The 20848-nt window shown below is 44.2% G+C and overlaps 3 protein-coding genes and 1 pseudogene across 8 annotated transcripts in view; 2 read left to right on the top strand and 2 right to left on the bottom strand.

Moving 5' to 3' along the window:
* Window positions 1-7797, bottom strand: part of Alg9 (ALG9 alpha-1,2-mannosyltransferase) — a 73488-nt gene extending 65691 nt beyond the window's left edge. The window contains exons 1-3 of one of the 4 annotated variants that reach the window (XR_006074088.2): window positions 7553-7797; window positions 6668-6803; window positions 4368-4502 (exon numbers count right to left, since the gene is read on the bottom strand). Coding sequence is in view for 2 of the 4 variants with exons in the window: in XM_042280916.2 (XP_042136850.1) it covers window positions 4368-4502; window positions 6668-6803; window positions 7553-7698 (417 nt within the window). In the remaining 2 variants the exon portion in view is untranslated. The other 3 variants (XR_013052477.1, XM_042280916.2, XM_015986948.3) reach the window with 3 other exon arrangements.
* A 930-nt stretch (window positions 7798-8727) lies between these two features.
* Fdxacb1 (ferredoxin-fold anticodon binding domain containing 1) lies at window positions 8728-14194 on the bottom strand. Its single transcript, XM_006972339.4, has 5 exons — window positions 13981-14194; window positions 13611-13767; window positions 12058-12261; window positions 11150-11308; window positions 8728-10689 (listed from the first exon to the last, which is right to left on the bottom strand). The coding sequence occupies exons 1-5, from the start codon at window positions 14192-14194 to the stop codon at window positions 9513-9515; spliced, it is 1911 nt and encodes a 636-aa protein (XP_006972401.2). The 3' UTR covers window positions 8728-9512.
* A 239-nt stretch (window positions 14195-14433) lies between these two features.
* Window positions 14434-19709, top strand: Cfap68 (cilia and flagella associated protein 68). Of its 3 annotated transcripts, none has more exons than XM_006972341.3 (4): window positions 14434-14572; window positions 17818-18048; window positions 19154-19220; window positions 19420-19709. In XM_006972341.3, the coding sequence occupies exons 1-4, from the start codon at window positions 14528-14530 to the stop codon at window positions 19578-19580; spliced, it is 504 nt and encodes a 167-aa protein (XP_006972403.1). In that variant the 5' UTR covers window positions 14434-14527; the 3' UTR covers window positions 19581-19709. The 3 variants fall into 3 exon arrangements, with proteins under 3 accessions (XP_006972403.1, XP_076431467.1, XP_006972402.3); XM_006972340.4 differs by lacking the exon at window positions 14434-14572 and adding an exon at window positions 16408-16640; XM_076575352.1 differs by lacking the exons at window positions 14434-14572; window positions 19154-19220 and adding an exon at window positions 16379-16640.
* LOC102913871 (ubiquitin-conjugating enzyme E2 L3 pseudogene) lies at window positions 14779-15925 on the top strand (annotated as a pseudogene).
* Window positions 19710-20848: the final 1139 nt, after the last annotated feature.

The following is a 20848-nucleotide window of genomic DNA, read 5'->3' as shown; positions in this document are numbered from 1 at the left end:
TGTTACTTAGTCTCTCTGGGTCTGTGGATTGTAGCATGGTTATCCTTTATATTACAGCTAATGTCCACTTGTGAGTACATACCATGTTTGTCTTTCTGGGTCTGGGTTACTCATTCAGGATGATTTTTTCTAGTTCCATCCATTTGGGAGGCTCACGTCTTAATCCCACACTAAGGAGGCTGAGGAAGAGGATTGGCAGGAATTTGCAGCCAACTGGACTACAAAGTGAGTACCAGGCCAGCCATAGCTACAGAGTGAGAACCCATCTCAAAAGCAAAAAGAAAACCTAATTTAAAAACAAGTAAAGGAAACCAGGTGGTAGTGGCGGCGGCGGCGGCGGCGGCGGCGGCGGCGGCGGCGGCGGCGGCGGCGGCGGCGGCGGCGGCGGCGGCGCACGCCTTTAATCCCAGCACTCGGGAGGCAGAGGCAGGCGTGAGTTCGAGGCCAGCCTGATCTACAAAGCGAGATCCAGGACAGGCACCAAAACTACGCAGAGAGGGGCTAGAGAGATGGCTCAGTGGTTAAGAGCACTGGCTGTTCTTCCAGAGGTCCTGAGTTCAATTCCCAGCACCCACATGGTGGCTCACAACCATCTGTAATGAGATCCGGTGCCCTCTGCTGACATGCAGGCAGAACACTGTATACATAATAAATAAATAATAATAATAAAAAAAAAAAAAAACTACGCAGAGAAACCCTGTCTCAAAAAAAAAAAAAAAAAAAAAAAAAAAAAAAAAAAAAAAAAACAAGTAAAAAATGTGAAAGGGTAATTCACAAAAAAGGAAATCTGAGTAACAAACACATGAAGAACATTTGTCCATTATAGCCAAGGACTCCAGCCACAGTAAGAAGCAGTTCAAATACACAAGAAAGTCAGAGGCAACAAACAGGACTGAGCACTGCTGAAGGGAACGCTAGGCTTCCAAACCACATGGAGGCTAAACAAGAATATTTTAAGGGGTGTTACTTTAAGGGTTGTTCATGTTGCATTTGTTTAACTCTGTGAAGCTGTGTTACTGTGCCTGTGTAAAACACCTGATGGTCTAATAAAGAACTGAATGGCCAATAGTGAGGCAAGAGAAAGGATAGGCAGGGCTGGCAAGCTGAGAGAATACACAGAGGGAGAAATCTGGGAGAAGAGGATGGGAGATCTAGGAGCCAGAGAAGGAGGAGGACTCCAGGGGCCAGCCACCCAGCTACATAGCAAGCCACGGAGTAAGAGTAAGATTTACAGAAGTAAGAACAGGAAAACCCCAAAGGCAAAAGGGAGATGGGATAAGTTAAGAAAAGCTAGCTAGAAATGCTAAGGCCGGGCATTCATAAGTAAGACTAAGCCTCCATGTGATTTATTGGGGGAACTGGGTGGCAGGCCCGCCCCAAAGGAGACAAACAACAACCTTCAACAAGGGCCTCTGTGTGGAATCCCACTCCTGTGCATGACAGAGCAATTCACACACAGATCCAGAATCGGAGAAGTGCTCACACTAGGAAGAGCAAGAAGGGAGAAAGGCAGCCATGAGTAGAGTGCCAAGCATCGCAACACTGTCTTTCACCAACAACCTACTCTCTCTTCAGCATTAGGATGCAGGTGAGGGGGATGGGGGGCGTGGAGACTCTCCAACAGTGGTTCTCAACCTTCCTAATACAGTCAGGACCCTTTACTACAGTTCCTTGTGTTGTGGTGATCCCCCAACCACAAAATTCTGTCGTTGCTACTTCATAACTGTATTATGCTACTGTTATGAATCATAATGTAAATATCTCATAAGCAGGATATCCAATATGCAACCTCTTCAGGAGTTGCAACCTACAGGTTGAGAACCACTGCTCTACAAGCTAAAATTCTCTTTGCAAGAGGGTCCCTATTGACTCGGGCTAGCAGAACTAACAGGGAGAAGAGACTGAAGTATGAACAAAATGGAAATCTTCCTCCCATTTTACTTGCATCCTGGTTAGTTTTTATTATCAATTTGACATAAACTAGCATAACATGGGAAGAGACCTCCCTTGAGGAACAACCTTAATCAAACTAATGTGAGGCCCTGTGAGTCTATCTGTGAGAGACTGTTTCAACTGATGACGGACACAGGAGGACCCAGTCCACTGTGGGCAGCACCATCCTAAGCAAACAGACCGGCACTGTGTAAGGAGCTAGCTAGAAAGAAGTGGTGGCACATACTTGAATCCTAGCATTGGGGAGGCAGAGACAGACACATCTTTGTGAGTTCAAGGCCAGTCTAATATACAAAAACAAGAAAGCCAAATGATTAAGGCCAGAGAGCACACCAGCAAGCAGCATCTCTCCATGGTTTCTGATTTACTCCCAGCTTGAGTTCCTGCCCTGCCTTCCCTTAATGGTGGATTATGACCTGGAAGTGTAAGCCAAACAACCCCTTTCCCTCCAAGTTGCTTTCAGTCAGAATGTTTTACCACAGCAACAGAGGGAAACTGGAACACGTGCTGTTCACACCACATGTGTAAGGTTAAGTGAAAGAAGAGGAAGACTTCTGGAAACATCAAGTTCAATGTGATAATGGATATTCAACTAGAAATAAAAATGTAACACTGCAAGCTGCTGGTTCTCTACTGAGTCCTCCATCTTATTTTTCCTCTAACAAATTCAGAGGCAAAATGAAGCCTAAAAAGCCAGAAATGAGATACTTGGTACAAAAAGAAGAGACAGTGTCCTGTCACGTTCTATGTGTGCTACCACCCTGATCATTGTGAAATGCAACTATAACCATGGCTCTCCTCCAAAATCTTTTCAATGTGTGTGTGTGTGGTGGGGGGGGGGGGGGGGTAGCCAAAAAACAAAAGCACTCCCAGTATTTCCTAATAGATCCTATCAGATCTTACACAAATTTGACCTCTTCCCTATTCTCAGTCTCATTTAACCCAGCCCACCACTCTCCATACATCAAACTAATTTATATGAGAAATAATGCTGGCCTTTTTCCTATCCTTAGACCCTCAATTACAAACCCTGTTCCCAGGGCTAGAGAGATGGCTCAGCAGTTAAAAGTATGTGTTGCTATTCCAGAGGACGGGAGTTCAAGTCCCAGCACCCATGTCAGGCAGCTGAGCCACCTGTAACTACAACTTCAAAGGTTCTGACACCTCTGGACTCCACAGGCGCGCGCGCACGCGCGCGCACACACACACACACACACACACACACACACACACACACACACACGCTGTTAAAAACAACAGCTAAAAATTTCTCAGATTTGGGGCTGGGGACATGGCTCCACAACAAAGAGTGCGTGCTATACAAGCATGCAGATGTGAATTCACACCTTGGCACCCACGTGAAAGCCAGGTGTGGATGGATAGCTATGTGCTTTTGTAACCTCAACGTCGGGAGGCGGAGACAAGTGGCTCCTAGGAGCTCACTGGCCATCTCCCAGGCAAAATGGAGAGTTTCAGGTTTAGTAAGAGACCCTGTCTCAAGGGAGCAAAGCAGAGAGCAACAGAGGAAGACACCTGGTATCTCCTCTGGCCTCTGAACTTGTGCACAGGCACATGTGCTCACACAGACCCACAAACACACACACACACACACACCTACCTCTTCCCAAATTTGGCAAAAATGCCTAAGCCTAGATATTCAAGTAACAAAACAAACTCAAAAAAAAAAAAAAATCCACATCAAAACCTACATAGTTAAAAATTTTATCCCTAAGGCAGGTCAGGTTGCAGTTAACTCTTGAGCACGCTACTTAAATTAGACCCTCATAATATGCGACCCCATCATGCCTGTACTTTTCTCTTATAAACCTACATTTTTTAATTATTTAATGTTTCTCTTCCCCCAAGGAACTGTAACTTCCATGAAGGCAGACTCAACTTGGTCATTGGTCCATCACTTAACGTAATCTATACTAAATCGAAGCTTCTCTATTAGTACGTGCTAGATGATGGGCAGTGAGATGACTCAGCAGGGTAAGAAGCATGGCTGCACAAGCCTGACAGCCTGAGTTTGATCTGAGACACCTACAGTGGAAGGAGAGAACCAAGTCTAAAGACTGTCCTCTTACCTCCACACGGCTCCGCACCCACACCCAAACATGATCATACAGACACAATTTCAAACAAACAAACAAAAAAGCCCAGGCCTGCGGACGCAGTAACTCGGGAAATGAGGGGGAAAAGTACAGTCCAACAGTTCCAGACTAGTCTATGAAACACAAGACGACTCCTCCAAGAAGAAAAATAAAAAGAAATCAGCCTCTTCACCATCAATGGATTTTGTTCTCTTTTCAAAAGTGCTCCAGACTTACCTGTTGATCGATGTGATTGCTATCAGGTTAGCTACACAAACTTACTGTTGATCGATGTGGCCGCTATCAGGGTAGCCGCCTTACCTTATTAGTCTGCAGAATCCGGGCATGAAACGCAGCTGGCCAGGCATGCAGCAACAGGTACGCATATGAGCGAATGGCATACACTGGGGAATATTCCCACGTCTGAAACCCCTTCCCATAGATGAGGTAGTGTGTCTGAAGGCAGAAACAGATGCGATCAGGGTTGGACTAACAAAGCCCCTCCTAAAAGGCTACAGGTAAAGATTCTGTGTCAAAACCATTAGAGACAAAATGTTGAGAATTAACATTTGTAACTAACGAGTAAGAAGAACAAATGACCTCATAGTTTTAAATTAAGAAACTAAAAATTTTACTGTATTTTCTTAAAATAAAGTCTAACCAAAACAGACGCTTTAAGTCTTTTATTTTCCTAAATTATACACACTAAGCAAGCATCTTCCCTCTGGTTTTTGATACAAATGTGTTCGGGTAAATTTACTTCCAAATTTTCTGTACCAGAAGTCAGCAAACAACACATAAACACACAAATCAAGAAACACCATTCAAGTGCACGATCAGTGGCACTATTGTCTCAGTTAAGGCCACCCTTGCTGTGAGGAAACGCCACTACCCAAAACTACTTGGGGAATACAGAGTTTATTTCTTCTTTATTGTTATATTTTTCATTACTTAAAACAATTTTCAAATTCAAATATATTTTGGTCATATTCTTCTCCTCCCCCAAGTTCCTCCAGATCCTTTCCTCCCTACACACCCAACTTCAAGTTCTTTCTCAAAGAAACAAAGGCCCAGTGCAACAAAACCAAGAAAACAAATAAAACCACATTCAAAAAGGAAAAAACCAAATTCAAAAAGCCACCACCACCCGGCTGAAAACTGATTTTCCGTCTCTCGGCAAGTATAAATGACAGTTCAGTTGTTGACCTTTACCCTGGTGACTAGGTTTTCATTCATTCACTCATTTAAAAAAAAAAAAAAAAAAAAAAAATATATATATATATATATATATATATATATATATATATAAAACACAAAATAAAATATAATAAAACAAAAACTATCACATTGAAGCTGGACAGGACAAACTAACAGAAGGAACACACAGTTCCAGATAACAGATCATCAAAAGCAGTCAGGGCAGGAACTCAAACAGGGCAGAACCTAGAGGCAGGAGCTGATGCAGAGGCCATGGAGTAGCACTGCTTACTGGCTTGCTCTTCATGGCTTGCTCAGTCTGCTTTCTTATAGAACCCAGGACCACCAGCCCAGGGATGGCACCATCCACGATGGGCTGGACCCACCCCCATCAATCACTAATTAAGAAAATGTCCTACAGGCTTGCCTACATCCCGGTTTCATGGATGCATTTTCTCAATTGAGGGTCCTCCCTTTTCTAATGACTCTTGCTTGTATCAAGCTGACATTAAACAAGTCAGCACAACTATTTTGGCAACATCAGAAGAAATACACTTAAAAAATTGGAAGAATGTAACTTCCCTCTAGGAGGTGGAATCTCGACATGAAGAAAATGGATAATTGTACTTCCCTCAAGTTTAGGAGTAATTGTTAGCTTTAAAACCTATATCTACAAGTATTACTAAGATTTATAAAACCATTTAAAAGATAATTATAAGCCTCACCTTTGAGTATGTCAGCTAAAGGCGGTAGACTTCAATAGTAACTAAATCAACAGTTTGGGCTTTTTTAAAGATCTGTTTTATTGATGTGTGAATGTCTACATAAGCGTATGCATGCAAGTATGTGCCTGTAGAGACCAGAAGAGGGCATCATATTTATTTGTCTGTTTATTGAGACAGGGTCTCTTTATGTAGCCGTGGCTGTCCTGGAACTTGCTCTGGAGACCAGGCTGGCCTTGAACTCACAAGAGATCCACCTGCCTCTGTTTCCAGAGTGCTGTGATTAAAGGCGTGCGCCACCACACTGTGCTATCATGATTTGGAGCTGGAGTCACCTACATCTGAGCCACTGGAATTTGAACTATAATCTTCATGACTACGCAGCAAGTGCTCTTAACCACTGAGCCATCGCTCCAGCCCCAAATCAGTAGTTTTTAGGATATAAAAGTGCAGACATTCTCAGTTTTTATGATATAAAAGTGAAAACAATTTATTTTAGTATTTTCACACTTGCATTTTACTTGTTTGTTAATTAGTTCTAAGTACCAAATCAAGATCAAAGGCCAAGTCCCAGAACTGGGGGCTGGGGATGTAGCCCAGTGGTAAAACATTCGCCTAGCATGCCCAAGACCATGGGTTAGATCCCTTGGATTGCAAAAACTAAAACAAACAAACAAAAAACCAGCTAAAGAGATGACCTACTGGTTCCCAGTAGTTGAATGTTTCATCACAGTCAGAGATGTTGCTCAGAAGAGCGGCGCACAACCTTGCTGAGAGCAGGCACTTGAAAGCAGTGGATCCTTCAGGGGCCCAGACTTGCCCTGCTTTATTTCCAGACCTGCCCGGAAGGAAAAGCAAAACCATTAGTGTCTCAGGAAGTGCTGGCGAAGACTAAATCCAGATAGAAAAGACAGGAATGACCAAAGACAGCAACGCAATAAAGCCATTCACCTAAAAGGACGCCTTGCCATGTTTGAGTAGAATGAATAAGGGATTGCGTTTCAATCACACCTTCCACTTCCTGCTACTAGGGTATCCTACACCTTGGCCTGTCTCACCTACAACCCTCGCTTTCACCTCAAGCCAACTAATCACTCACTTGAAGGCCACAATGCTCCCTCTCTCCATTTCTTAAGGTCATCCCTTGCCAAGACTTTATTCCCCACTCTTTCAGATGAAGGGAGGCCTAATACAAAGTGCAGGTGCAGCAGACAGTTCCTTCAATGCAGACCTCACCTACGGGCTACAGGCATGCTGATGGATTCCAGGGGCCAGAAAACAGCAAACGGAGGCTGCTGAGAGAATAAAGCGGCAGGCAGGGGGACTCGGGTGTAAAAGGCACACTCTCCTGCCAACAGCTCCCACAGAGGCTCGGCTAACTACCAGCCCGAAGCCTGCTCAGTGTGGGCCTGAGCCTGAAGCGTGGCAGACCCTCCCTCCCATAATGCAGGGGTGCGGAGGGGCGAGGATCCACCCGAGCTCGGACTCTCCCAGGACGGGCAGCAGAGCCCCGGCTCGCCGCGGAGACCCCCGGCCGCCCGACCCTCCCGCCGGCCACGCCCTCCCTCCGGCCGGCCGCACACGCACTCGGGCCGCTGATCCGCGCCGCCTGCCTCCCGGCTGCCCAGCAGCTCCCGCAGCTTCTCCGCGGCCGGGCCCGTGTCCCCGCCGCTGCCGCTGCCGCTGCCGCCGCCGCCGCCCTTGAGGCGCTGCCGGGCCCTTCGGCTCGCCATGCCCAGCGTCGGGGAAAGGGTAGAACTCGGCACGCTACGATATCGGCGAAAGCGCAGACATTGCTGGGCTCGGAAACGGTGTCCGCCGAGGGACAAAAAGCTTTGACATGCGCACAAAAGACGACAATACTGTTGTCCTTAGACCAATGGGGCGAAGGCGGGGATCCGCAGCCTGGACTAGCCCTCCCACTTCTAACACTGGGTATTTCTCCCTGCCTTTAATTCGCTTATTCCCGTTTCTCAGCACGCCACACTTGCCAATGCTATAAAGAGTAGTGTGCGGAGGTATTCAGTTAAAGAAGCTCCACACAGCTCCTACCCAAGGGGGTGGTGGGGGTCTCTAAAAGGTTAAACATTTGACACCTTGCCTTGTCTTGTTGAGAGGAATGGAGGCAGCCAATAGCTCCTGAGAGACAAACTAGCAAGGCAATAATCCATACTGAGACGTGAAAGCCTGAGGAAACGCTATGCAGAAAATTCAACCAGGCATTTGTCTCTGGCGTTGCTACTACGGGCCTAGGTAGGCACTTCACACACATGCTTTTTGATTCTCTCTTTTACTGGCAAGGAAGCCAAGGTCCAAAGTTGCTTGTCTAGTAAATGGAGCCATATTCCAATTGAGGACCGATTATAAACTTACTATTCTGGCTACATCAACAAAAGGCCTTGTTGGGAGAGTTTTGTTGTTTTTAAAGGGGGCTAGGAGTTCGAACTTGGTTTTAGAGGAGAGAGAGAGAGAGAGAGAGAGAGAGAGAGAGAGAGAGAGAGAGAGAGAGAGAGAGAGAGAGAGAGAACGAACACGGGAGAAAGGGGGGGGGGTGTTGCAGGCCTTTAATCCCAGCACTCGGGAGGCAGAGGCAGGGGGATCTCTGAGTTGAAGGTCAGCCTGGTCTCCAGAGTTCCAGGGCAGCTAGGGCTCTTACACAGAGAAACCCTGTCTTGAAAATCCAAATAAATAAATAAAAATTTTAAAAAATGAAGATTGATCATATGGATCAGTTTCCATACACAGTCACTAGTTACCAAGCCCAAACATCCAACTTCAGTAGAACTCATATATATCCTTATCTCCTTTCCTGGAAACCAGGGAGAGAGAAGTAAAGTAGCAAACAGAGTAGGTCTTTGGTCAGACCCAAATGTCAACCAAGCTCTGATACTTGAGTTCCATGACTTTAATAGTCAATGACAGAAAGAAACAGCAGTATCGTGATGTTCATAACCTCAAATGTGTAACATATGCAATAAGACATTCCTAAACTCAGTGAGATGATAAAGAGGAACTGAGAATGTGGGAAATATATCTACATGTGGTGAGACATACAGCCTCTTCAGCAAAAGAACAGTTAAGTACATAACACTTGTTTTTTAGTCATTACTCAGGATCAGAACTGAACTACAAGGTCACTAGTCACATTAGTCTGTAAGGGTATTTTTTTTTTTTTTTGTTTTGGGCATAGCTTCATTTGGTTCTAAGACAGGACCTCACTATGTAGCCTTGGCTGGCCTCAAACACAGTCCCTTGCCTGCCTCTGCCTCCTGAGCACTAGGCTCAAAAGAATGCACCACCACCACCACCACCACCACCACACCCAGCCAGTCTGTAGGTTTAAATGATGTTCACAGGTGTCTTTAGGGTCCATCAAAACTACTTTAGTCACAATGAAAAAAAAATCTTATATACACACACACCAAAAAACAAACAACAACAAAAACCCCACACAGATTCCAGAAAGGAGTAACAGTTCCAAGTCATTCTTTCTCACTCACACACAACATACAGTGAGGGGTCGAGCTGTAGAAAGGACTTTCCTAGCCTATCGCAGTAAAACATGCAGCTGTCTCTGAATCTCTTTCCTAAACCGTGACTGCATTGCTGCTGCTAGCTGGGAGCTGAGCGCCTTATCACAAGCTTGATAGGTCAATCTGTAGCAGAGACTGACCTGTTCAGTGTCTGGATGCTGAAAACGACCAAGGAACTGTATGGAAATAATAGTGTCCTGGGACACTGCTCGGGCTAAGGTGTGAAACTCTAGTTCATCAAATCCTTTCTTTTCATCTAACCAAAAACTAATATCATGCACATAGCGTGGAGGATACAGGGAATAGCTTTTAAAGGGCTCTATTTTCCCAGGGGTAAATCTTTTCAGGAAACGGTTATCAAAAGTCCACAATATTCTCCAATCAGAAATATCATAGACAAGCATGGCTAATAAGTCCAAGTTTATAGAAACAAACACAAAACACTGGTGTTTGTGTGTAACAGCTGTAGATGTGACAATAGTCCCAATAATCAGATTCTCAGTACAATCTGGGCCCAAATTAAGAGACTTCACATGAATTATAAAATCCTTTCCATTTGGTTGAAGGACAAATTCCACTGAAGTGCTCACATTGGAGCCCTCCAGCAACGTCTGAGTCAGAAGGTTATCTAGACTCTCCTTCAGGTGACCCAGCAGTGACATAAGGCAGCTATCCTTCCCATTTGTGTTTAACCCAAGCATAAACAAAGTCTCGTGAAATGCTGGCATCGTGAAAGGTAAAATGTGGCACTTCCGAAAGACAGGCCCACTGAGGATGTGCAGAGAACCTGGGATGAAGTCCGGCGAATGGATGACAGCTTCAGCGTGAACCAGAAGAGAAGATCTAAGGCAGAGCTGGGCCTGTCCACAGATCCCCTCGTGAGCTGCTCTGCAGCCATCTCTCCCAGGATTCTTGGGAAGGGCACGTCCTGAAAACGACAGGACAACGTCTTCCATTTCTTGTGTTATTCCACCAGTCAGGGACTCAGAATCGGAGTTATCTTCATGGAGATTAATCCGAAAGGCAGGCTGAAGGTCGCCGGTCTCTGGAGGGAGGACACTGGTGCCTCCCCGTGACAACAAAGGGAAGGAGCACTTCAGCCTTTTGAAAGGAAAATGTTTGCCCAGTTCAGCAATGAGTTTCTCATTGATGGTTTTGATGGGATGGCAGGAGGATGCTTCAAGAAACCGCCTGTTTAAACACATAAAATAATGTTTCACTTATAATAATAACTGCTGGAATTAAAGTCGTTTGTTAGACTTTATGTAGAAATGTAGAAAACAATTATCCTTAAACTGATCCTGAAAATAAATCATTTGTCATATGGAGCAAGAGCATGTACATTTTTTTGAGAATGTACATTTTTGGGTGTAGTTTGGGGCCTGTTATTTGTTTTGTTTTGTTTTGCAATGACGGGAGCAAATTCTGGGCCTTGTGCATGCTAGGCAAGTTATTCTACCACTGAACTATCCTCCCAGGCCTGGAGACTTAGCATACAGTCTAGACCACTGCCACCACCCCTACAATATATCAGCCTCACAAGTGGCCACAGCACCAACATCATTAACAATGAAATTAAAATTCAGTGACCATTAAGATGACCATGGTACAAGTAGGGACAGGAGTGATTTCCAGCAAAATAAAAGATTACCTGTTCAACTTTCCTGCAAGTCCTTCTGGTTCTGTAAAGGAAAACCACTGGTCTTCCAGTCTGACTCTGAATGCTCTGGGCTGAGAGTCTTCAAAGGGTAAGCTCTGGGTGAAGACATGGTTCAAAGCACCTTCTACATGAAATGACTTAGCCTGACTCCTGCCAAAATAAGTGAACAAACAACTTCTTTAAATTAAATATTATACATTTACATTTCATTTAGTTTAAATTAAATATTATGTAGTTACATTTTAGTTTAAATTAAATAGATGTATATATGTTGTTGTTTGTTTTTGTTCTTTTGGGGGACCCACCACCCAGCTCCCAAATAAATCACACATAGAGGTATATAATTAACTATAAATGTCTGGCCTTAGCTTGGCTTGTTTCTTGCCAACTTCCCTTAAATTATCCCATCTACCTTTTGCCTCTGGACTTTTCCCATTCTCTTGCTTCTGTAAATCTTACTCTTACTCTGTGGCTTGCTGGTTGTGTAGCTGGGTGGTTGGCCCCTGGATCCTCCTCCTTCTCTGGCTACTTCCTCTTTTTCCCAGATTTCTCCTATATATCCTATATATCCTTTCTGCCTGCCAGCCCCACCTATCTGTTTAGTTCTTTATTAGACCATCAGGTGTTTTACACAGGCACAGCAACACAGCTTCACAGAGTTAAATAAATGCAACATAAACAAAAGTAACACACCTTAAAATAATATTCACCAACACATATATATAATTCGTGTGTGTCTGTATGTGTGTGTGAAGGTTGCCATCAGTTAAAAAAAAAAAAGTATTTTTGAACCTAAATCAGGAAATTAGAAAGGCAAGAGCCTACTTTTGATTTTCTTTTTTTATTACTTCATGCAAGAGATGGAAGGAGAGAAGGTTTAGGCCTATGGTATCACTTACCTATACCCAGTGCATTTGTATCCTGGCACAGCCTCACAGCTGAAGGGATACACATCACTTAAAATGAACCCTCCCAGTGCTGCCATGGCAACCACTTGCCAACTGTTGTGCCACTCTCTCTGGGGCTTATCGGCAGGAGTTCCACCTTGTCCTCTGCACAGTGCCACGTGAACCTCTCCTTCCTTTGCAAGAACATCAGCACAGCTTATGGAGGACAAACACCAGAAATTTATCAGACACAGAAACTACAAAAGGAGTCAGCGATACGCACATGGTTTAGCTCCGAAATAATTAAAATTCACCTTACTTGTCGAGGTCTATTAAACCTAAGCATATTTTTTTAAAAAGTCCACTTGTGTCCCCACAACTACATTGGTCACAAGCTTTGCATCTGTGTTCTTTTCCTGTATGTCACAGAAAGGCCAATGTCCACAAAGCTCCTCCATAGAATTCACTCTGTGCTGCTTCTCCCCATTAGGAAAACATCTTACTGCCTTCTGCCTACTCTATAGTTCTGGGCTTGGATGAGCACTACATCACCATGCATAAAGCCCTAGCTTTAATAATCACTACACACACACACACACACACACACACACACACACACACACACACACGCATCTATACTTCAACGGCCTAATTTAAAATACTGCCCTTGCTAAAGGTTTCTCAAATCTATATAGCCCAGGGGAGCCCTCCAATACTATCAGTTTAGTATACTGGTATAAAGTTATTGATATTTAAAGTCATAATCATTTTAAGAAGCAGCTACTATTAGTAGCCCCAGTTTATAGGTATAGAAAAAGAAGCAGGTAAGAACTACAGTTGCCTACAGTTTTAACTAGTAAGTGGTGTGCCAGCGTTTGAACCCAGGCCATGTGGCTCTTAAATCCACGCTCTTAGTCATCAGGCTAAACTGGCTCTTACTATTTTGCATTTAAAGGCATTTGGGGGGCGAGCTGAAGAGAGAGAGTTAGGCAGTTAAGAGCTCTGGCTGTTCAGAGGCTCAATTCCCAGCACCCATATGATGACGACGCCCATCAGTAACTCCAGTCCCAGAGGATCCAATGCCCTCTTCGGGCCTCCCTGAGCAAACTAGGCACACTCAGGACGCACAGATATGCAGGTCAACAAAACACCTATATACATAAAAAAAAATTAAACAAACAATTTGGGACGCTTTGAGTGCTTGACACCAAGCATGGCAGCCTAAGTTCTATCCCCCAGATCCACTATGGAAGGAGAACTGACTCTTGTAAGTTGTCTTCTGACCTCCACACCCATACATTAAACACATGCTGATAGACACTAATTCAATTTTTAAAAATAATCTTGCCTTCTTCCTCCTAAGGCCTATTTGTGCTTTTACACCTCGGGTTATATGACTCACTTTAAGAGAAGATTGTGGTTTCCTCTGGGTTTATCTTCTTTCCACGTGTATCCTAGCAACTTACACACGTCCGCCTTATTTCCCCAACTACAAAGCTTGTGTGCGGTAACTTGCTTATGGACACCTGGAAACCTTTCCCACGCGAGGACTCGTCTTTCCTCACCTCTGGAAAAACTTGGCAAGCAGTTCCCTGTTCTTAGCGACTCCAGCTTTTCGTCCACAGTGCGGGAAGTTGAAATAAATTCGATCAAAGTCTCTGTCGTGTGCCTGCAAGGCGTGTGCCAGCTGGGTGCAATCCACACCAAAACATACTTCAATACCTGGCAAAGAAAGTGTAAAGGCGTGAAAATATAGACCAAAAGAAATCTTAAGATCTGTAACCCGGACAAACACAGAAGCGCAAACCAGCCCAGGCCTGGGCACACAGCACTTCCCCGGGAGCGCCTCCAGGAGGCGCACTCGCATTCCCCAAGCGAGCCACACCCCCGACGCTCTGGGCCGGGCCTGGCGGAGGGGTGGGTGGGACCCGCTACCTCGCTCGCGCAGGCGCTGTAGGTTCTCCTGGGTCACCGGATCCTCCTCCAGATCAGCCGGGTGCTGAAGGCAGGTAGCGGTAATACTGACGCCGGGATCCATCGTGTTGATCAGAGACGCTGTGAAGGAGAAATTCCCTTCCCCGACCAACAGGAGGCGCCGAGGAACCATGGTCTCCTCTGGCTCCCTGCCGGCGCTCTCTGGGGCGCACATTTATTGCATCACTTCCTTCGCATCGGCTTCGGTTCCCCCCCCTTCTCCGTCTGGCACTCATTGATGACGCATCAACAGCGTGTGGTTGCCTGGATAAACACTTAGAGCCACTGGCCGGGAGCTACAAGGTTGAAAGTGGGATGGAGCCGTCGGCTTTTCCCCCTCACCTTCGTGTGCCTCGGAAGGCTCGTTTGCTCCTCAGCACAAGGACGGACCTGAGCGTCTTCGCCACACCTGCTTGAGGTCACAAAACAGTCACTAAATGGGGGTGGTAGGCGAGTCCTGCGTGTTCCAGAGGCACAGGGTTTTGTAACTGCACCCACCATCTCCTGAATGGCTACCTCTTGTTCTCTTAGCTACTGCTCAACATATCTCCAGGTGCTTGTAGATCCTATTTTCAAGGGGGGGAAAAAACAAACCATTGAATGCCTGTTTTGTTCCCGATCACTGTGAGAGCACTTAGGTGTGTGGGTGGACTAGACGGGGCCTGCCTACTGTCTGATAACGAATGCACACAGCAAAAGAGGCAACGCAGATGTAATGGGGTGTGTACCCACCGCGAGTGGAGGAATTCACATCACAATGAAGCGCACACAAGGGGAAACACTACCAAGTTGGGAAAGGGAGGTATAGATTCCCTGAAGTTAGCCTGTGTTGAAAGCTAATGGGAGGTGGGGCCAGGTGTTCATTTTATCTAGGTGAAAAGGATTGGAATCAGAAAGAACACTGTTTACAAAAGCATAATAAAAAAAAAAAAAAAAAAAACAGTGGTTACACTGGACTGGCTGAACGCGGTAAGAGAGAGAGTAGCAAATGGCACTGAAGAGTTCAGAGGCGGCCAGGTCACATGGAGTGTTGTAACCATAACAGCCTAAACCTTATTCTGAGAATATAGAAAGCCACAAAAAAATCCAATATGTCAGCCAGCAGGAGGCTGATGAAGAAGCTTGGAGAGTTCTCAAAATATGAAATGAAAAGCTTTGCTAGCATCCAGGTTGATGAAGCTAATTTATTGATTTGGCAAGGGCTTGTTGTTCTAGTCAATCCACCTGATAAAGTGGCCTTCAGGAAAATTAACTTTCCACCCAAGGTCACATTTAAAACGAAGATCTGTCACCCTGACATGGATGGGAGGGGGCATGTCACATGTCTGTCTGCCAGTGATTAGCTGAAGACCGGAAAACAGCCACGAAGTAATTCATTCGCTCACAGTACTGATGAATGATCCCCAGCCCAAGCACCCACCCTAGGCTGACCTAGCTAAAGAGCACTCTAAGGACCATAACAAATTCTAGAAGAATGCTGAAGATTTGCAGAGAAACATGGGGGAAAGTTACCTGTAGACTAAAAGCTACCATGAGTAGTCCCAGCAAGTTTGACCAGACCCCAATCAGTGCGTTCAGATACCCCAAAAAGCAGGCCTCTCTGGGAAATTGATGAGTGCCACCAACTGTTGCTTGATTGTGGCAGTTGCTTCCTACAGTTTCCTTAATCAAAAATGGCCTAGGTAACCAGTAAAGTCAGATTTAAAAATTCAGATATTTGGGCTGGAGAGATGGCTCAGAGGTTAAGAGCACTGGCTGCCCTTCCAGAGGTCCTGAGTTCAATTCCCAGCAACCACATGGTGGCTCACAACCATCTGTAATGAGATCTGGTGCCCTCTTCTGGCCTGCAGGCATACATGCAGGCAGAACATTGTATAAATAATAAATAAAAATCTTTTTAAAAAAATCAGATGTTCTAACAACAACAGAAGCCACTAAGAGATTTAAAATAGGAAGACGCTGCGATTTTTTTTGATTTTCAAAAACAACTTTCCTATGGAGAAAGGATTAGACAAGAACAAGGTTGATGACAAGGAAATCAGCTAAGAAGCTCCTTGCAGTAAAGGGGACAAAAGGAGACAGTGGCCTGAATTGGACATTGGCAGTGAATATGAAAAGTAGTGGACTGATTCAGAAATCAGCAAGACTTAGTGACTGACTGAATGCCAAAAGAAAATCAAAAATCAGCCTTGGTTTTCTGTCTCAGACAACTAAGTGGATATGTGTCATTCTAGTTCGAGGGACAGCATCACCTCTAAACTCTAGGCCTACTAGGCTTTCTGGGTCCAGCTACCCAAGTCATCATGCTGTTTGGTGACATCAGCACATGCATGCACATATCTTCACAAAGGTAGATGATGTGAGGGCAGTTGCCTACAATCTCATCCTTCATTGCTATAGTATTGGTTTTGTCTGCCTGTGAAAAGGCAGTTGGGTTGTGTTTCTCAGACCATTGGCCATGTGTCTGTGGTGATCTGTATTCCTTTGTTTGGAGAACTGGAAAGATCAGGTTTGAAGATTCTTTAACGAACATGGAATGGCCACCAAAGGATTACTGTTTCTCTCTGAGATATTCAACCAAATCATTGTATTCACCATCAAGTTTCTCATCGATAACACAGGTATCATCTTACTCCTTTGCCCAGGGACCAGGCTTATTATGTAACAAAAAAGCTGGGCTTTTGATTGCTTGCCAAAAATTTAAAATACAGACATTTCCTATCTGATATTTGCAAAGAACTATTGATTGGGATGGTAACTATTGGTTGGAAGGATATATACAACCATGAACAAAATACAAATTCTGTTCTTAACAGGTATGGGTTATATTGCATGTTCTTGAACCTATGACCGATATAAAGTAAACAATGTGAAGAAAACTTCTATGTGAGGTAGAAGAAGTGTTATCTTATTTGAGCTGATCTGGAAAGGAAGTTATTTTTAATCATTCATTGTATTGTCTGGCTTTTCAATGTTTCACCTCTCATTCTCCCTGTGGCAATACCCTTAGACCCTCAACTCTTACATCTTGAAATCACTAAAACATTTAACTCATTGCTCATATGGTGTTGGGGATGCTGAAAGGTTTTCTGTCTTTTCAAGGAATGTGGGACAGTGGCATTTGTATAGTCAGTCATCCACTACTGATGATTGACATGATAGATCTGTTGTTGTTGTTACTCTTTTGGGGGCCTGCCACCCAGGTCCCAAATAAATCATACACACAGCCTCATTCTTAATTATGAATGTCTGGCTTTAGCTTGGCTTGTTTCTTGCCAGCTTTTCTTAACTTAAATTATCCTGTCTACCTTTTGCCTCTGGGCTTTTCCTATTCTCTTACTTCTGTAAATCTCTTACTCCATGGCTTGCTGTGTAGCTGGGTGGCTGGCCCCTGATGTCCCTGGCTAGTTCTTTCTCCTCCCTTCCTGAGTTCTCCTATTTATCCTCTTTGCCTGTCAGCCCCTCCTAGCTCTTTCTCCTGCCTCACTATTGGCCGTTCATTTTTTTATTAAACCATCAGTTGTTTTAGACAAGCAAAGTAGCACAGCCTCACAGAGTTAAATAAATGCAACATAAACAAAAGTAACACACCTTAAAATAATATTCTGCAACATAGATCAATGGGTACATGCACCTGAAGAGGAAGAATCAAGCTCATATAAATTATATTTGGACAAAAGCCTAGAGTGTTATTAAGGTGTGCTTATGTTAACACTTGACCCTGTAAAGCAGAGGTAGAAACAAGTGTGTTTTCTGCTCTCATTATTTAGTAAGCTTTCATGTTCTTTGTTTTTCCAGAGACAGAATCTTGTCTGTTTCCTCAGAAACCCACACTATGGCAGCCTTATTTATGCTGATGGTCATGGCGAAGTGTGGACAGACTGGACTAACATGTCCAAGTTTTTTCAGTACGGGTGGAGATGCAACACTAATGAGAACTCCTATTCGAACCGTACTCTGATAGGCAACTGGAACCAGGAAAGATATGACCTAAAGAATATTGTAAAACCTAAACCTTTGCCTTCCCAGGTAAGATAACGTTCTCTTCTTTTGTTACTTTCTGTTAGAAGAAATGCCAGGAGCCATGTGAGAGGTTTATGTTTAGTATTATGAGAGCGCATTCTTCAGCTGGATCACCTAGCCCACTTCAATATCAAATTCAGTGTTCCCCATAAGTTATCAAATGATGAGTAGATCGCTTTTTCTCTTGTTTTGTTTGGATTTCACCTGTTAATCTACAGAAAGACGGGGCTGTCTTCTGACTCAGAATACCTTCTCCTCTGAGCTTGTTGTTTAACTGTTTACCTGAGCCTTGCCCTTTCATCTCCTAAACAAACAGCCAATGGATAAGAAAGTATGATAGTCTAATCACAGATGAACCTCTAGTCTACCTCAAATGACAAAACAATTAAAGTCATACTGCACTGGCCCTTACTTTTTGATGTTATCTATAGATGACTGGATTTTGTGTGTCTCTGTGTGTGTCTCTGTGTGTGTGTGTGTGTGTGTGTGTGTGTGTGTTTGTGTGTGTTTAAGACTTACTTAGTTTTTATGTGCATTGGTGTTTTGCCCACATGTATGTCTGTATGAGGGTGCCAGATCCCCTGGAACTGGAATTACAGATAGTTGTGAGCTGCTGTGTAGATGCTGGGAATTGAACCCAGGTCCTCTGGGAAAACAACCAGTGCTCTTAAGCACGGAGTCATCTCTCCAGCCCCCAACTATGAGATTCTTTTGTTTTGTTTGTTTGTTTTTTGTTTTTTTGAAACAAGGTTTCTCTGTGTGTAGCCCTGGCTGTCCGGGAATTCACTCTGTAGACCAGGTTGGCCTCGAACTCATAGAGATCTGCCTGCCTCTGCCTTCCAGTGCTGGGATTAAAGGTGTGTGCTACCACCACCCGGCTATATTCTTTTTTTTTTTTTTTTTTTTTTTTTTTTTTTTTTTTTTTTTGGTTTTTCGAGACAGGGTTTCTCTGTGTAGCTTTGCGCCTTTCCTGGAACTCGCTTTGGAGACCAGGCTGGCCTCGAACTCACAGAGATCCGCCTGCCTCTGCTTCCCGAGTGCTGGAATTAAAGACGTGTGCCACCACCGCCCGGCCCGGCTATATTCTTAAACTATCACTTTTTCCTTCTAGTTTGGACACTACTTTGAATCAACATATGATGCAAGCTACAACAGCAAAAAGCCACAATCAGCACATAGTAGGTGGACTTGTCTTACTAATACTTAACTCTTAGCACCCATCTTCCTGGCAAATGAAAGGAACTCAAAAGGGAAATGAATGTGTAAATAAGTGAACAATTTCTCTAGTGTCTCAGTTTTGACAAGACTAAGAAATAAGTATGAGCTCTGTTAAAAAACTCCTTGTTGACTGTTCCCATTTATCTTTCCTTCCCTTAGGATTTAAGCGAGAGCCTCATTGGTTCCCTGGACATCAGCCTGAGCTGGATCCTCCTCAATACAAATGCACGGAAAAGTCAACTTTTATGAATAGCTACTCAAAGCCTCTACCCACTCATTACTCTTGGTGTGTATATGATCCAAACATGGCCCAATTTTAGGATCCAGGAAACTAAGCGGAAAAAAAAGTAGCATCACTTTTTTCTGAAGTAGACTGTAGAAAGGAACACAAAACATGATTTCTGTCTAAATAAAGCACAGGACACCAAAAGACAAACAAACAAACAAAATCTCTATTTCTATTTACTCTAACTGTCCTAGTGAGTTTTTATCAACTTACCACAAACCTAGATCGACATGTCTGGGAAGAGGGAATTTTAATTGAGAAATTACCTCCATCTAGTTGACCTGTAGGCAAGCCTGTAGTAAGTGCATTTTCTTGATTAATGATTGATATGGAGGGTCTATCCCCACAGGGGGCAGTGCCACTGCTGAGCTGGTGGTCCTGAATGCTAGAAAGCAGACTGGCCAAGCCAAGGGGAGCAAGCCAGTAAGCAGTACACCTCCATGGCCTCTGCATCATCTCCTACCTCCAATGTTCTGTCTTGAGTTTCCTACCCTGACTTTCCTGGATGAGGGATTTAAAGGTATAAACTAAAACAAATTCTTTCCTTTCCAAATTGCTTTTGTTCATGGTGTTTTATCACAGCAATAGAAACCCCACCTAAGACTATATATACAAATATCTATGTGATAACAATTAATGGGGGAGGAAAGGCCATGAATTTGAAAAAGAACAGGAGGGATAGAGGGGAAAAGGCCAGCCATTTTAAGTAAATGTCATGGAGCACATGCCCTTAATCCAATCACTTATCAGGCAGGGTCTCTGTGTGTTCAAGGCCATGCTAGGGAACAGAGCCAGGTGTGGTGACACATGCGTTAATCCCAGTACCAACCATAGAGACCTGGAGGTCTGTACAGACAGGCAGTGACAAGGAAGTGAGGTAGCTGGGCTAAGATAGCCAATGAGAAGGCAGAACAGCAAGGCAATAAAAGTGTGGGTAGGATAGGAAGGAGCTCACATTTGGAAGCTGCAGAGTTGGTGAGGTAAGATTGGCTGGCCACTCTCCCTATTTTCTCTGATCTCTCTAGAGCTTACACCCCTATATTTGACTCCGTGGTTTTTATTTAACAAGACCATTTAGAAATTCGTCTACAGCCGGGCGGTGGTGGCGCACGCCTTTAATCCCAGCACTCGGGAGGCAGAGCCAAGCGGATCTCTGTGAGTTCGAGGCCAGCCTGGGCTACCAAGTGAGTTCCAGGAAAGGCGCAAAGCTACACAGAGAAACCCTGTCTCGAAAAACCAAAAAAAAAAAAAAAAAAAAAAAGAAATTCGTCTACATATGTATGTCTTTCACATCTGTCAATA

The sequence above is a fragment of the Peromyscus maniculatus genome, chromosome 7, assembly GCF_049852395.1.
Source record: "Peromyscus maniculatus bairdii isolate BWxNUB_F1_BW_parent chromosome 7, HU_Pman_BW_mat_3.1, whole genome shotgun sequence".
In the NCBI taxonomy this organism is placed as follows: Eukaryota; Metazoa; Chordata; class Mammalia; order Rodentia; family Cricetidae; genus Peromyscus; species Peromyscus maniculatus.
Note: the sequence above shows the minus strand (reverse complement) of the source record. Positions and strands in the feature narration are given on the sequence as shown.